Source organism: Phoca vitulina, unplaced genomic scaffold (assembly GCF_004348235.1).
Source record: "Phoca vitulina isolate PV1807 unplaced genomic scaffold, GSC_HSeal_1.0 scaffold9, whole genome shotgun sequence".
NCBI classification, from domain to species: domain Eukaryota; kingdom Metazoa; phylum Chordata; class Mammalia; order Carnivora; family Phocidae; genus Phoca; species Phoca vitulina.
In genome coordinates this window covers 54,634,182-54,650,540 of record NW_022589712.1, presented here as the reverse complement: position 1 = coordinate 54,650,540, position 16,359 = coordinate 54,634,182, and the positions used below count along the sequence as shown (strand labels likewise).

The following is a 16,359-nucleotide window of genomic DNA, read 5'->3' as shown; positions in this document are numbered from 1 at the left end:
CCAGAAAGGAAGCATGGAGGGCTCAGGGCTGGAGAAAGTTTTCTAGAAATAAGTAGAAGAAACTATAGCACAAAGCCCTTAAGTAAGTCCTTTGGGAAATCTGGATTTTGTTTTCTCTTCTTCTTTCTACTCTGACCCTGACGGTGCTAAATGACATCCATTATTTCTAATACCTAAAATTAATTCTGCCTTGAGAAGTGTTTATGAAAATTTTATCATTCTCCCTTTTAGTAGCTGGGTAAACGCAGGCTTCTGTAACCTGGGGCTCTCGATGGCCTGAGTGCTAATTTCTTGGGTCTTGAGGACTCAGAGAAAAGGGGAGTTGGGGGAGGTGATCATACCACACAACTGTATTGGCCCAACAGATTTTCAATCACTTGGTCTTCTCATCAACATTGTTCATGCACCCCTGGTGGTCTCTACGGAAGCTCCCAGCATATCTGATGGGTTCTGGGATAAAAATGGTGCAGGGACCCTTCCTTACTCATCCCTCAAGTCCCAGTGGAGCAGGATTAATAACTACTTGTACAAATGAACAAAGACAAGCAGTTTTAGCTATAGATCTGCTCGAGAATCAGGGTTGTCTCCATGCAAGACCCACTGCAGGGACTAAGGAAAGTGGTGCTCAGGATGCGAGTCTCTTAACTTATTCACTGAATGAAACACATGCTCATGGGCCCTACACTCAGGCATCACCATGACTTGAAACTGAAGCTTGAATTTCATCACTTTGAGTGATAAAGAAGGGTGAACAATGACACATTTTATTTTTTTGTTTTAAGGATTAGGTCAGTCTAATGAACCAACAGGTACTGGTCTGCATTCTTAGACTAATCATCACAAAGCATAAATATGGCATATGGTTTAACCACACAGACACGGGCATACGAATGAGAGAGCACATCTGACTGCCCGGGAAACTGGCAAGAGGTGGGCAGCCCATCTGTGGCTCAGGCCCTGCCCTGAATAATGGCTGGTGCGGAGGAAACACTGCAGAATGCAGAGTGGCACTGTCATCATATGGTGAATGAAGAACCACCCGTGCTCCACTCTTTTAACTGGTTTCCCTTCAATGTATTCATATGATGATTTTACAAATTCATCAGCTCCTCACTAACAAAAGGATAAAATCCAACTCTTTTACCAGATGTCTAAGGCAGTTCACAATTTGGCTGTAAGCTACTGCGAGGCAGGGACCATGTTTCGTACCTCATCAAATCCTAAACACTGAACCATCAAAGGCTCAAAACAAAGCAACAGTTTTCTTGTCTTCATATTTGGGGCAGCCAGTTGATCTACCCTGAATTTATGTCCTGGGAGTCACAAGTCCATAAATTTCTTCCTGAATAGGATCAGATTTCATATGAGGCTCTATTTAGAAGTTGGCTCATGGCTGGTCTTGCTGGTAGGAGACTCCTTGTTTTTACTAAAAATGCTCAACACAAATTCCATTTTATACTGTGAATGGGATATTAAATCCAAGTTTGCAAATAACAGAAGATATTTATTTAAATAACAGCAAATGTGGCAATGCAGACTTTTCCCTCCCTGAACCATACTTACTGGGAAATAATCACATAACAGTTTAAAATGGATGAAGTAATAAATAGCAGATACAGAAAGCATACTTGTGGCTGAATATTAAGATGGTCCATTTTAAGACTCTGTGCTGCTGAAAAATATAATCAGTAGCTAAGAAATCATTCCCTCTGAAGAGAATACTGAGGGCAGTGGCGGGACAGCAAATGACAAACTGTGTGGGGACGACTACTTTCCGTCCAAACCTCAGCTGACACTCCCCGTCTGTAGCCTGGCAGCTCCAGCCTCAGCGTCTAGCTCTCAAACAGCCTATTCACTGAAGACACAAGATTAGCTTGTGCTCCTGAAATTCCTGACCAAAAGGGCATGTACTTAACACACAATCCTGCCCCTCCACAAAAAACAAGCAAGAAATATACAGTTACATACATTTGAAACAATGAGTTAGTGGACTCGTCTCTGGTTTCTTCCCACCGTAGGGGGAGGATTGCATCCACGCTGAAGTTCCCGAGCGTTCCATGCTTACCTGTAGTTGGGCGTGATGGATATGTTGAAGCCGCCGTAGCCGTATAAGAAAGCAGGATGAGAGCCATCCAATTTTATGCCCTTTTTATGCACAATGAACATTGGAATCTTTGTGCCATCCTTGCTGGGGTAGAAAATCTAGAACAAAAGCAAGCAGAATAGATTTAGTATTACTTAGTTAACGCTTGCTTGCTTTTAAATGGGAGAAATGTGCAGGTAGTCAATTGTCTCTTCAAGATGTAGAGCAGCACAATGGAGAGCCAGTCCCCCTGATGTATCCGATGTGAAGCATCTTTCAGTTTTAAGGAGACTTTGTGGAGTAGAGAAGTGTCAGAAAGTAGGGAGACCTGAATTTGAATTCTTATTCCACAATTAGCTAATTAGGTTACCTTGGGTGACCCATTTATCATCCTTTGGCCTCAGTTCTTCATCCCCAAATGGGGCCATTGTGCCCACCACACGCAATACAGAAGAGAACAGGCCGTCAGTTCTTTGCTCCTTGTCACCCTCCCAGGACCAGAAAAGTCAGATCGGCCATCCTACCAAACAATTCAATCTAGGGAGACTCTTTTCTAGGAAACAAATTTCATATTCAACTTCCTCTCTATTCATTAAGATACTCAACTCTTCATTTTTCTGTGTTCAGCTATTATTAAGTAAATGTTAACAACTACAAAATATGTATTAGGTGAGAGAATAGAAGAACAACAACAAGGAAAGCCTATTATTCCTATTAAAGACATTTTCTCCAGCATTTTTTTTTTTTTAAGTAGGCTCCGCACCCAGCACGGAGCCCAACGTGGGGCCTGAACTCACGACCCTGAGGTCAAGACCCGAGCTGAGACCAACAGTCAGATGCCCAACTGACTGAGCCACCCAGGCACCCCGTTCTTCAGCATTTTTTAATTAAGGCTCATCACACTCTGGGCAGCCTTGGGCAAGTTCGATCAACATTTCTATATCCATTACTTCTTGGATAAAAGGGGTAAGAGAAAAAGAATAAGAAAGAGAACACTGAATGCTAATCAAGTGATGAGCCCACCAAAAGCAGATAATGGTTTCGTCCAGACGGAAAATCTGTAAATAGTTTTCTCTTTGGGCAAACATGGTGTCTTTACCCCAAATGATACCTGGAAAGTGTTCCCGCTGAGAAATGTCTTGCTGACCTCCCATGTTACACTCAAGGACATAAGTCTTTGCACTTAGTGTGGTTTGGAGCCATATTCTATCCAAGGCTTCTGACGGTAGCAGTTCTCCTGCAGAGAGTTGCCACAAAGTCCTTGGCAATCAACGGGGGGTGGGGAGGCGGGGGTGCAGATGTAGCGAAAAGCACTACAAGATGAAATAAATGCCTGCAAGGTTGGTAGTTATCGGAAACCTGCCAAAAAATAATAGCAAAAAAAGCACTGGTTTCTGATTTTGGAGAGATCCTGAGAGAGATGTAAATTTGAGAGTTCAGGAATCATGGAGAACCCTCCTCAGGATTCAGAACTACCAGAGGGACACACACTTCTACTGGAAGTTGTCAGTGGCAGCCAGTCAGCAGCATCTACCGGAGTGTAACTGTGGGGGTGGACGAGTAAATGCAGAGTGAGAGGAGCAAGTTCCAAGTCACTGGCTCGGGCTAAGGAGTTCAAATACAGGGCCTTCAACTCAGACGTGGGGAGAATCTGGAGCACTCCAACCACAGAAGGAGCAGGGGAACAAATGGTCTCACACAATTCTACCTTAAACGAATCCTCTGTTCAAAAATCGCATTCCCTCCAGCTTACACCTGTCCTCAAACCCCTGGCCCGGCACCTCAGCTCTCTCCGGTCCAGCTCACCCGCCCACAACACCCTCCTCTGCTCCCTGCTCTCCGCCCAGCCAGCGGGGCTGAGGCACCTCTAGTCTCCACTCAGCTGGCTCTCCTTCTGTCCCCAAAGGGCTCCAGCTTGGTGCCCTGTGACAATGTGGCTCCTCTGGTCCCACTTTTCTGGCTGCCACCTAGAGATCTCCAGCGCCTGTGGGTCAGTGTGCGAGTCCCCCTCCCCCAGCTGGCTCCAGGACAGAGGAATCCTTTTAGAATACCAGCAGAAGCCCCAAGTCCCCTTCACGCCCGTAGATGCAAAAATATATGCAAGCTGAAGTTGGTGTGGTTCAGATGTTAAAATAACACCACTCTGAATGCTGTCCAAAAGCAAAAGGGCACTGTGAGGAGGATTACAATAAAATCCACTTCAAGAAAACTCCTTACAAGAAGGCTATTTCAGACTTGAAATGAATATACACACCATGTGAACACCCGTGTACGCAGAGTTCGTCACATCTCTGTACACACACACACACACACACACACACACACACACGAGTGCTCTAGGCCGTTTCTATTTATGGCAGGGCAACTGATAATAAACCTTAACCCGACTCTTCAATAAAAGGGCAAATTGAATCCTGAGTCTTTTCGTAACCATGGAAGGAATCCATGTGAACATTTTAGAAATAGTCATTACAACAGCCCAGCCATTTTCCATCACGCACTGTCTCCTTCTTTGACTTCACTGAAACTGCTTTCCTCTTGAAGCCACTTCCTTCAAAGCTTTTCTTTAAGAGGCTTTGGGGTGTCTTTCCCACTGCTCTGGATTTGTTTGGTTAGGAAGAAAAGCTAGCAAACTCCTTATTTCCATTTGCTTCCCAAACCTGGCCAAACCAAACAGCTCCCCTTCAGAATCTCACTAGTGGTTCTTGAAACTCACTGGCTGGGCCTAAGCATCTGTGTCGAACACGTTACAAATACACTTTCCCAGACTCCATTCCCAGAAGTTCCAATTCAACAGGGTGGAGTGCTCAAAGCTGCGATGTAGCAAGTCTCCTACCTACTCTGGTGCAGGTGGACCGGGGCTCCAAAACTAGTCACACAGTCTGCTTTTATCACTCCCTGTATCCTTGTCAGTTGTATCGACTAAAACCAGGTGTCTTCCCACAATCCTTAATAATTCAATATGGGACTCTCTTGTTCTCCCCCTGGTTCTCATGCGATTTTCTTCAGTGACTTTGACAATGGAATCGATGACCTGTTCAGCATCCTGTCCTTACAGACGCCTGAATGCCTCATTGTCCAATCTGAGCTTCCACACCACCCTATCCACTTGTTCATTCGAATGTTTGCTGGGTGTCCATCACGTGCCAGGTGCTGGAGAATCCCTTCCCGCACGGGACGTAGGGTGTACGGAGACAAGCCAGCAGGCACTACGAACACCCGTGACCTTGGCTCTGTCCTTGCCCTCAGATCCTGAAACTCTCTGCAAGGAACGCTGACGTTCCCCCTGTGATTCCAACTTGTTCTTCCCCCTTCCTTCCCTTCCTCACTCCTGAGTGCAACGTCTTATCACAACATTCAATCCCTCGTATTCTCTCTGGCTCTGTCAGCCTCACTTGGGCTCAAGGCCCTTAGCCAGCTCTCTCGGTGTCACTAATGCCTGAAATCCTCTCATTCTAACCTAAGTCACTGGATTCCTTCTCCTCCTCCAGGTTGCGGCCACTCAGAAAATGCCAGCTCACTTCACTGCAAATTAGTAATACCTGAACTCACAGGCTCTGAACTTATGCTTTCTGTAGGTTTTCTCCTTTCCCTAAATGAGTTCCTTATGTTTCTCCTTCTTTTCCTTCCTATGTCTTTCCTAAATGTCTTCCTTATACTTTTTGTACTGAAATCAATTCCAGAGTAGCTGTTTCCAACACCTGCCATCTTCTTCCATTCCCAATACCACCCATTTGCATCCCCTACTCTTTGTCTTGTCTGCTGTCATTGAGGCCATCTGCTTGGAGTTCGTAAAAAACCTTCTGCCAACTTCACTCACCCTCTACAACCCCAGAGAAAGACTCAGCCTTGATTCTAGTCCTTGCCAATCCCACCACCATCACACTCCCCACTACCACAACGTATTCTTTTGCATTTTCTCCCTTTCCTTGGCATGCAAACACATTCAGAGTTCTCCTATCCTATATAACAAAACAAGACACCAAAACCTTTTGCATTGCCCTGCGTGCCCCTCAAGCTAAATTTCCATCTCCCTCTTCCTTCCTGATCACACATCTTCCACGGTAACCTACACCCACAGCTCATGCCTTCCGACCTCATTCACCACTGCTGGTAAAGTGGTGTCTTTACCACCACTTTTTTTTTTTTTTTTTAAGATTTATTTATAATTTGAGACAGAGAGAAAGAGCGAGCGAGCGAGGAGGAGGAAAGGCAGAGGGGGAGAGGGAGAGAAAACTGACTCCCTGCTGAGCACAGAGCTCTACGCGGGCTCCATCCGATGACCCCGAGATCATGACCTGAGCTGGAACCAAGAGTCAGATGCTCAACTGCCCGAGCCACCCAGGTGCCCCAGCTTTACCACCACTCTTAAAGGGCATCAATGAATGTTTTCTGTCTTTCTCCTTACCCCTCCAACTTCATCTCTGTCCCAGTGGTGTGTGTGCTTCCCAAGTTTTTCATAAGTTTATAGAGACACATCTATTCTTACATATTCACACACACACAGGTTACTGTCATGTGGTGATGCATAGAGTCAGGCTAATATTGGCCTACAACATAGACTCTCCTCACGCAGCAAGATATCATGGGGTTCCTTTCATGTTAAAATCCCCAAATTTACCTCTTTAAAAAAAAAGCGCACACAAAAAAAGGAAAAACCAAACCAAAAAAACAAAACAAAACAAAAAACAAACCTAGCATTTCATTGTATGAATGTACACAAATGAATTTAATCATTTGCTTACTGATGGATATTCAGACTGTTCTTTTTCTCTTAACAATGATGGAATAAATCCCTTTTAGATAAATCTCATATATTCATGCTATAATTTCATAGGATATATATTCTTAAGACATGAGCTTGCCAGATCAAACTGCATATAAAAATTCAATGCATTCTGACAAATAGTTCTTTCAAATGGTGTATCAACTTAAGTCCCTAGGGACACTGATTACCTAAGTGTCCATTTCTTACCAGCAGTGGATGTTACAAAAATGGATTTTAATTTTTGCTAGTCTAACAGGCAAACTTTACCATCTCATTATTGCTTTAAGATTATTTTTAAATTCACGAACATTTTCATCTATTTATTCATCATTTTATGTCTCTTTGTCAGAAAACAAAACGTACCTGTTTTTATTGCGTTACTTTTCTGATTAGTTTATAGGAACTCTTCTTACATCAAGGATATTAGCTTTTTTTCTGCCAAGTTTTGTTTGTATCTCCTCCCCATCTATAACCTATCTTTTAACTTTCTTTGTGGAATCTTGAATATACACACCACATAGACAGATAGGGGTTTCTCACCCCAAGTTATAAAAATTTTTGAATTTTTACATTTATATTTGTAGTCCAAATGGGAGTTTGTTTTTGCATATGGTCTTTCCCCCAAAGACCAACTATCACGTACCACTCACTGAAGGACTGTTCTTTCCCCCACTGTTCAGAAATGCCACTTCTGAATTGGTTTCTTCCCAGGCCTCATCTGTTCTGATTTCTATCTGGCAACTGCTTCTTCGGCTTCCTGGGTGGAGTAGTAGTTCTTTGGTTCTTTATTTCTCTAATTCTTTTTCAACCTTCCTAATGGATCCATTACTAGCTCTTCTTCCTCCCACCACATGCTACTGTGTTGCAAATTTTATGCTCTGTCTTCCCTTTTTTTCCTGCAAATTCCTCCTCTGCCATTCTCAGAGAGTGCTAATAAACTACTCTGTGCTAAGGACCTTCAAGTCCGCATGTGATCTCCCAGGGTGGGTGGCCCCTCTACCTCTCCATGTCACCATGCCCTGGATATACCTGGGGACGTGCTCCTCCTCGGAGCTCTCTTAGTTTGGCTAACAACAGTGGTCCCTCGTTTCTTTCTCTTCTCAGCCACCTGCCTGCCAACTCCTATCTTATACCAAGGACCCCACACCCAGGCACCCATGCAGTCCTTCCAGTTCCCACAGCCAGGCCTCTCCTCTCCCATTTGCTCTGGCAAACCCGCTCAGGATTCCCTACTGCACGAGCCTCAAAACCAGCCGGTCTCCCTGATGCCTCACGTTTGCTAAAGTGGTGCTGTGGTAGGAAGAGTAGCACCGTAAACTATGATTAGTCACATACAGAAATTAGAATGTAATTTTTATATATATATATATATATATATATATATGTATGTATGTATGTATGTATACATATAATACAAAAGCCATTAATGCTTTATGAGTAGACAACTGCCAAGCTTAAACCCATGTGTTATTTTTCCATTATTCAACAGGGTATTGCCACCACAATACCTAGGTTCAAGTTAAAAAGCAAAACAACTTACTTTTCTTCCCTCCTCATACTTGTAACCAAATGAGAGTTGGCAATACACATCCATTGTTTTTGAGCGTCCACTGTGGGCACAGCCCTTTAATGGAATGCCAGAGCTTTTATGGGATCCTTAATGGGCAGGAAAACAAAGAGCTCACATGGGATCTAAAAGGCGGCCACTTGAGCAATAGAGAAAGTCTCTGTGTCATCCAGGGCTAATGGCTCGTCATGTGAAGCTGACGGGCCCTGCCTTCCCCTTCTTCCTGTCAGCAACAGGGTCTGTCCTCTGGCACACACCTTCACCTAACAGAGTGCAAGGCCCGCCAAAGAACCTGTGGCCAGGAGTCTTCAGAAGCACCTGTGAGATCTCAGAAGAGCCTCTGCTCTAGCATGTTTCCACACGAAACCTTCGTCAAGGGCACCACAAGTAACAATAAACATCATGACAGCAATTCAAAGCCACCGTTCATTCTAGACATTAGTGAGCCAGCCAAAGGTTGCTCAAACACTGCACGAAGAAAGCTTCCCTCCTTGATTTTATTTTTTTCCCCCTTAAAACTTATATTCTTCATTTTGGAGACTCTCATAGCAGTGTAACAATGTTACTCCACATCTCGAACCAAGAGCATTCAGCACAACAAGGCAATGAAGGTCTATACCCTCTGGGAAGCCCACACTGTTTCTCCACAGAGGACAGCGATGGGTCTTCTCTGAGCAGTCCCAAGACTGTGCCACTTGGTACAGAAAAGCTGGTGTCGGTTCTTTCTCAGCCCTGGGGAGCTAATAAGGTCATCTCAAATTCTGGAGATTTACAATGTTTCAGACACAAGGAGAGATCGTCACTCTGGGACCTCATAAACTGGTCACGCTCTTATTATATAAAGGACACACCTGAGATCCATGAAGATAAGATACCTGCCAAGGTGACAATGCCAGTTAATGGAAAATTACCACCATGGTCTCCTAAGTCCCTGGTCCAGGGTTTTCTTCCCCCTCTTATCACGAAGTAATTCACTCTATGGTATTGCTTCCTTGTAAATATCTTTGTTGGGTGTACCTGTGTAGAATTCTGCAAATGTTAGCAGCTTTGGCACTGACTTAATAGATTTTTTTTCCCCTCAAGACAATAATCATCAGTCTCTAAGGAAACCAGGGGACAAATATTCTGCCAGAGATACTGTGATTTATTTGCTTTTCTGTTTTTGTTGCCCTCTTGAAAAGGAGACTCATTCAAGCATGTCAAAAGCCATATTTCAGATACAGAGGTTATTATATTTACTTTTTTAAAGCAAAGTAAGTCTGCGTGGAAAGATGATCTTTCTCCAAGCAGTCATCAGTGTTACCATCTTCAAGACAGATTATTAAAATAATAAAAAGCCCAGTAATATCCTGTAATACCATGCTACTAAAAAAATTGTTTCAATAATATTTTTAAAAGGTGTAACAGACACAGTTAACAACCCCCACTTCCTAAGCAATCACTTAAATTTAAAGCGGCTTCCAATTTTGCATATTTAAGGCCATAGTCTAATGAATGATTATTTCGCAGATAAGAGCTCACAGATCTTTGAGTTGAAGGCTTTAAATTAAAAAACTATTGAAGGTTAAGAGACATATAAAGCATGTAGTAAAAAATGTCAGAAATGACCATCCCTTATTGCCAAGCATGACTTCCCAGAGGCATCACCAAATATAAAGCAATGCTACTCTACAAGCGTGCTTTGGCACGAGATGACAGTCACTGAATACATGTCCAGCTCTCCTAACATGGGAATCTGGTTTCCAATAGATGAGATAAAAACATCTTCCTTTAAAGGAAAAAAGCAGAGCAAGGAAACCTAAGAAATCAAGGAAATGTTACCGTTCTCCAAGAGAATGACATCAGTCATGAAGAGACCAGCCATCTCTACTGAAATGATTACTTTTCTTGAAATGAACACACTTAGTACTAAAATCAATTTTGCTAAGACATTCAGACATGGGCAACCACCGAAGCTTCTGAAAACAATCAGTCTTCAACCCCAGATGTGTTCTCGTTCGGGTTTGGTGCTATTGGAGGCAAAGGCCGGCACTCTCACTTTCCCCAGTAAAGGGACATGCTCATCCACGAAAGATGAAGATAAACTGCAAAGGGCAAGCCCTTCGGAGAGAAGAATGTCTGGTGATCGCAGCTCCTTCCTAATTTTAGGGCCTGACAGGTTTAGAGGAGAATGTTCATGAAAGGGTGTTGAGCTTCCCTTTTTATCAGAGTTGACAGAGGCCACTTGTGTGCCCTGTGCTTAAGTGTGGCAAACGCATGTGACGAGGAGCAGAGCCGCTCAGAAATCTGGTCAACGCGAACAGGGTCAGGACATCCCACTGCCCAAAGAACAAGGCAGAAAGCAACCGCTGAACCTCCATTACATTGTAAAGCAAGGACAGGGAGAACCTCGCAGGGTTTCAAGGGGGTGCTGCACATTTCTGTACCGTGTTTAGGTTAAAGATACCCGCCAGGCATTAGGAGGTCATAATCCTATCTAATTTCCAGGCGTTTAACTTTGGAGGAGTGGGGAGGAGTTTTAAGAGTCACCTTTGGGCAGAAAATATAAAGGGAAATTTCTATTCCAGATCCTTTTCGTTTGCTTTTCAGAGGGTGGCTAGACAGTTTTCTAACCGTGGAGGTTTAAAAACTCCTATGGGGCACCTCAATAACAGCAACGTTAGTATACTTAAAAATCTATTTTAATTTTTGGTCCGTTTCTTGAGTATCAACAACGGGCTAAGTGCTCTGCTGATAGTCTCTGCCGAAATGCCTCAGCTCTCCAAGGCTGGGCCATCTGTTCTTTGGAATAATAAGCCTATTCCCGGTTCCAAAATGTGGAGCAAGAAGCGAAACAGAAACGGGAAGGTGCTGAACACAAGGGAAGACAGACAGTGGCCCACGTGGACCGTGGCACTTTGATGAGTTTGGCTGGAGTCTGGAGGCTTTCAGGGCTGTGATGAATAAATAGGACTCGATAGCAGACCACAGTCGCCATCTTCAGTTCCACTGATCTGACCTCTTTGTGGTCGAGGCCCACATAGTCAGACATCCTCATAAAACGGAAGGACCTACTGCATGCACAGGTTCAGGGAAAGCAGCCTCTGTGTTTGTCTCAGGGTGCCCTCACAGAATACATCAGGTGTGGGCAACGAGGCTCACTACAGGGGCACTGAGGCGGCACGTCAAACGGACACGTGTTTGTTCTGCTCTTTATGAGAACAGCGTCATGAGTCCGTCGTCAGGGGGGTAGGAACCTGGCACTGCTCGCATTCAGTGAACGTTTGATGAATGACTAAACAACATAGAACCGCACATTAAACACTCTCCTTCTGATCCCCCCCCCCCCCCCCCCCCCCCCCCCCCCGCAAGACCTATGCCAGCTTGCTTCAGTTCCTGAGGCTCAGAGGCACTTCGGATGCTTCCTGCACACCGTCCCCTCCCCGCCCACCTACGTGAAGGTCCCCTGGCTTCTAACAGGATTCCTGCTTCCAATCTTTGGGCATTTGTTACCAGATTAATCTCCCTGAGATCAAGGAGAGAGAGAGAGAGAGAGAGAGAGAGGGAACCTTCCTTTTACTCGAGGTCACTCCCCTCCTGACAACGTGTAACGCCTCCCCATCCTCTACACAATGAGGTCCACGTTTTAGACCAGTCATTAAATCTCTCCACTTTCTACCTTCTACCTTTCTGAATCCTTCCCAACTGCAACTGTCCCCTCCACTGAAACTGTCGTTCCCATCTCTAGGTCCCCAGGTCAGCAGGCTTCACAGACTAAAGCACAACTGGAAAAAAAAAAACAATTCACTGGCTCTAAGGAATTCACTTATCTGATCCCCCTCGAGCTTCCAACCAATGCAGGCATCCCCAAAGCTGTATCTCAGGCAGGTTCAACCTTTGCTTGGCTATTTCTAGTAGTAAGAAAGAAATTAACACCACAAACGGCAGCTCATTTCACTGGGAGCCTCTCTCACTGTTAGAAAGTTCTTCCTTACCTGAAAAGGTCAAAATAAATGAAAACACAGGGCACAAAAGTCAGCCGAGGCTCTGGAGACAGAACCTAGTGATAGTAAATTTCCATATAAACTATCAACTAAAGTTCTGTACATTAAAAAAAAAAATACTAAAGTGCCCACCAGTACGTTTCTATATTTTTCACAATAGGATTTTCCTCAGTCCTTAGGTCAAAATAGATGTTATTTTACTTGATTTGTTTAAAACACTTAAATAGTTCTTACCATGAACCAAGCACTATTCTAGAGGTTTATAAATATTCCCTCATTTAATCCACATATGAGGTTTATACCATGAAGGCCCCCATTTTTTGGGGGGGTCACTCTGACCAAGAGAAGTAACTTGTCCAGGTCATATATCCTGGGAGTGATGGAGTCAGGATTTTTAGCTGGGCCGACAGACTCCAGAGTCCTTGCTGCCAGTCACTAGGAACAAAGGATCAGCAAACCCCCGGCCCCCCTCCAGGCCCCCTCCTGAACCCCCTGTTCACGGCTGTGGTGCCGTCATGTTTCTGTATACCTCTGTACCTAGCACGGTGCCTGGAAGACAGTGAGCACTTAGAAAACAAGTCTGGATCCCTGCATAAACACTCAAACTGGACACCACGCTGCAATCAAACAACAAAAAAGTATTTCGGGTGGCAGTGCTTTGAAAAAAAAAAACTATAAAATAAAGCAGTCTAGAGTCTGGCATCAAAATGCTTATAAGCTGAAAAGGAATAAAATACAAATTAACTCGGGTTGAGGCACTCAAGAGACTGTATAAGGTCACAAATTTCCAACTTATTACTAATGAAAAATATTTAACATCTGATATTTTCTTTATGTGTAGCTGTTAATCTATTAATTTAGCAATGCCATGGCAGACGAGCTTTATGGCTCCGAAACGGTTTAGTTATGGTAATTTACTGCATGAGATTGCACCTGCGTCATAAAAACCCAGAAAGAATACTTGAAATCCATTTCAAATTCTCATTAACTCAAAACTATGGTGGACCACTTATTTTACTGCCTTAGAAAAGTAAAATTAACAAGCGAAATGTTGACATGACAAACTCCGGCCAGAATGTTCAGTAACAGAAGGGAAGCAACCATACAGCTTTAAGGATCTGGGGCTGGTAGCTCTGCATGCCTTAAAAGGCTGGACTAGGAAAGAGAGACAGATGTTAGTGAGAAGGGAGAGCAGTGTTTGTGCAATCAAGCACCTCCTGGTGGGGGGGAGGGGGGCTGGGACAGAACCACGTGCTGCCGACAGTGGCCCTGAATCGAGGGCAGCACCGACAGAAGCCCTCGAGCCAGGAAGCTGGCACAACTGTCCAATTGCCATTTTTTCATTTGTATATTCAAAGGGAAAGGGAGACACATCAAAACACTGTGAGGAGCAGATGCACACAAAAACCATTTCGCTACGGAGAAATGAATGACTGGAATACTGAAAAGGGGAATCTGGAAGTAAAATCCTCTGGCCTAAAGACGTTTCGGGGAGTTTCTCTTGCACACCTCCAATGCTGCTAGTACACCGATCTGCTTCTACCTAGAGTCTCTCGGACACGGCAAATGCAAATCACCAAAATAACCCCCTGGGAGAGTCAGAGGCAGGAAAAACCCATCTGAGATGGGATTTCAGGTTGCTTCAATGACAATCGTTAGGGAGCTCGTGAGTGCCACAGTGCGTTTCACTCCCCACCGCTGGGGAACCTGGAGCCAGAGGTGGACTCACACTGGTGAAGGCGGGCTGCAGAGAGGTGGTCAATGGGGAGACACGCAAGTAGAGGCTTCCGGGAGCATCACAGCCAGCCACTGGAGGCCACTCACCAGGGGTTGGAAGAGAGGAAGGGGAGCAAATGAACACAAATCACAAGGTTCAGAAGTCCTGCTGCAAAGCTACGAGCACAACTTCTTCGATTTATATTCTACGCCTGGCTGTGTGAAATGGTTTCCTATTTGTGCAGTAGAATGACAGTAGCAAAAATCTTCCCAGTGGAACCGTAATAACCTTTTTTTCTTTTTTGATGACTATGAAATGCCTCCCACCACCTTGTTCACCCCAGCGCTATCATGATAAGGGAGATCTTGCCTATTCTTTTTTAAATGCTTTAAATGTGGAAATAGTGTAATTTTAAGTATGCATACACACACACCTTTTTATTATCACTTGTAATCAAGGCATTAAGGGAGTGAAATATCAAAGTCTAAGGAAAATGAATGTTTCAGATGAATAATCGATTCATGTTCACGGAAGATCTAGAAAAGAACAGCGTGCTGTTCTGATGATAGATGGCATTCAGGACGGCGGATGGGGAACATTTGATGATATGAAGCATCAGGGGTGTGTGCAGAAAAGCTGGCCACAAAAATAGCACACTGCGGACAAAAACTTCCATCTAGTGAATTCCGGTGCTATCTGTGCTGCCTAGTAATTAACAGGCAAAGCCCAGGGCTGCAAGGAGACTCCTCACTCCCAGATGGCTGGGCTCAGGGGCTCCATTCACAGCTTCTTCAGTCTACTGCTTTCCTGGCCACCTCCCAAGTCCTTAACTGTTAGCGCTCCCTTTGGTCCTCCCCCCACCGTACACGCCCCTGGGGGTTTCAGTCTGTGCCCAGGTGCTCAATGACAACCACCACGGCCAGCCTTCATGACTCTCCCTGACTCCTGACCCTAATTCTCTGAGCGCCTGGCAAATGTCACGTAGGTATCCAGCACAGTCCCTTTCAAGGGCTCCCCACTGTCCAGGGGATAAAATCTCACCCTATTTGGGTGCATACCAGACTCTTACGGTTTGACCTGTCTGCATCTCCAGGCTCATCTTCTGCCAGTGGGGTGCAGCCCTGGTGCTAGGGATGCCTCTGCGCAAGCTCTCCTCCTTCCCGTGACCTTCCCCTGTCTGCCCGAAGCTCCTTTCCTGGAAGCCCTCCAGGGACAGTCTTAGACGTTCCTCCTCCTCTGGGCTCTCACAGGACCTGGGATCACCTTTTGTATCGTTTCTCCCACCGTCAAGTGCTACAAATGTTTGATCACATCATTTCCCCTAGTAAATGCTATCCTCGATCCTTATAGTCCCAGCATTGCCGGTTACAAGGTAGCAGCTTGATAAGTGTTTGTGAAATAATTATTTTTATTTATTTATGCCATCTTCTCATTTAGAAATTCCATTTTATTTAAATTAGTATTATAACTATCACTGCCTTAGGCATCCCCCCGGCTTCTCTCTGTGAGGCACTGGGACTTTGGGGACCTTGCTTAGACAAACACAGCAAGGGAATACGTTACAAGAAACATGAACAATGAAGAAAAGAACCGTATGTACAAATCAATAAACTATTGAGGAGTGATGAAGGAAAGGGAAAGTGGCACGTGAAATATGAGAGGCTGCTTTAGAAAACCTGTGAGAAAAGCCAAAAGCCAAAGGGAGAGAATTAAGTTTCCAAAGTCTGAAAGCATTAATTAAAAAATCCAAATGATCACACACTCTCATAAAACGTAGCAAGGAATCCTGGTCAACTAAATTTGCACGTTAGTAGAACTGTTTTTTTTTTTTTTTTATTGCTCAGCTTGTCTATAAGTTTCCCAGACACCTGCAAGAAAACAACACAATAAATGTGTACCAGGAAGATATTAAAAAAAAAAAAATTTAACTTTGATGCTCTAAAAGGAGGGGCAGGATTATTTCCTGCTTTGGTCACAGACTTTGAAGACTATACTTTCAGGGATCATTTCTATAGTGTGGTCACAGACTATGACCCGAAATACACTTAAAGACTAGATCACACAAAAACTCCACAGAAGTACAGACGGTAACAAACATTCGTTTTCTGACACTATTTGCTGGTTTTGAATAGAAATTACCTTTGGAGGGGAGAGGGAGCTGGCTCCTTTCGGAATTTTACAGAAAGGGAATGATCCATTCGCATAGGTTTGACAGTGATAACTAGATAATTTCAGACTGGC

At 44.3% G+C, this 16,359-nt stretch overlaps 1 protein-coding gene across 2 annotated transcripts in view; it reads right to left on the bottom strand.

Annotated features, from left to right (window-relative positions):
* PREP (prolyl endopeptidase) overlaps nucleotides 1-16,359 on the bottom strand; it is a 115,757-nt gene that overhangs the window by 11,001 nt on the left and 88,397 nt on the right. For both annotated transcript variants that reach the window (XM_032408154.1, XM_032408155.1), the window contains exon 11: nucleotides 2,066-2,202. In XM_032408154.1, coding sequence (XP_032264045.1) covers nucleotides 2,066-2,202 — 137 coding nt within the window. The remainder of the gene's footprint in view (nucleotides 1-2,065; nucleotides 2,203-16,359) is intronic.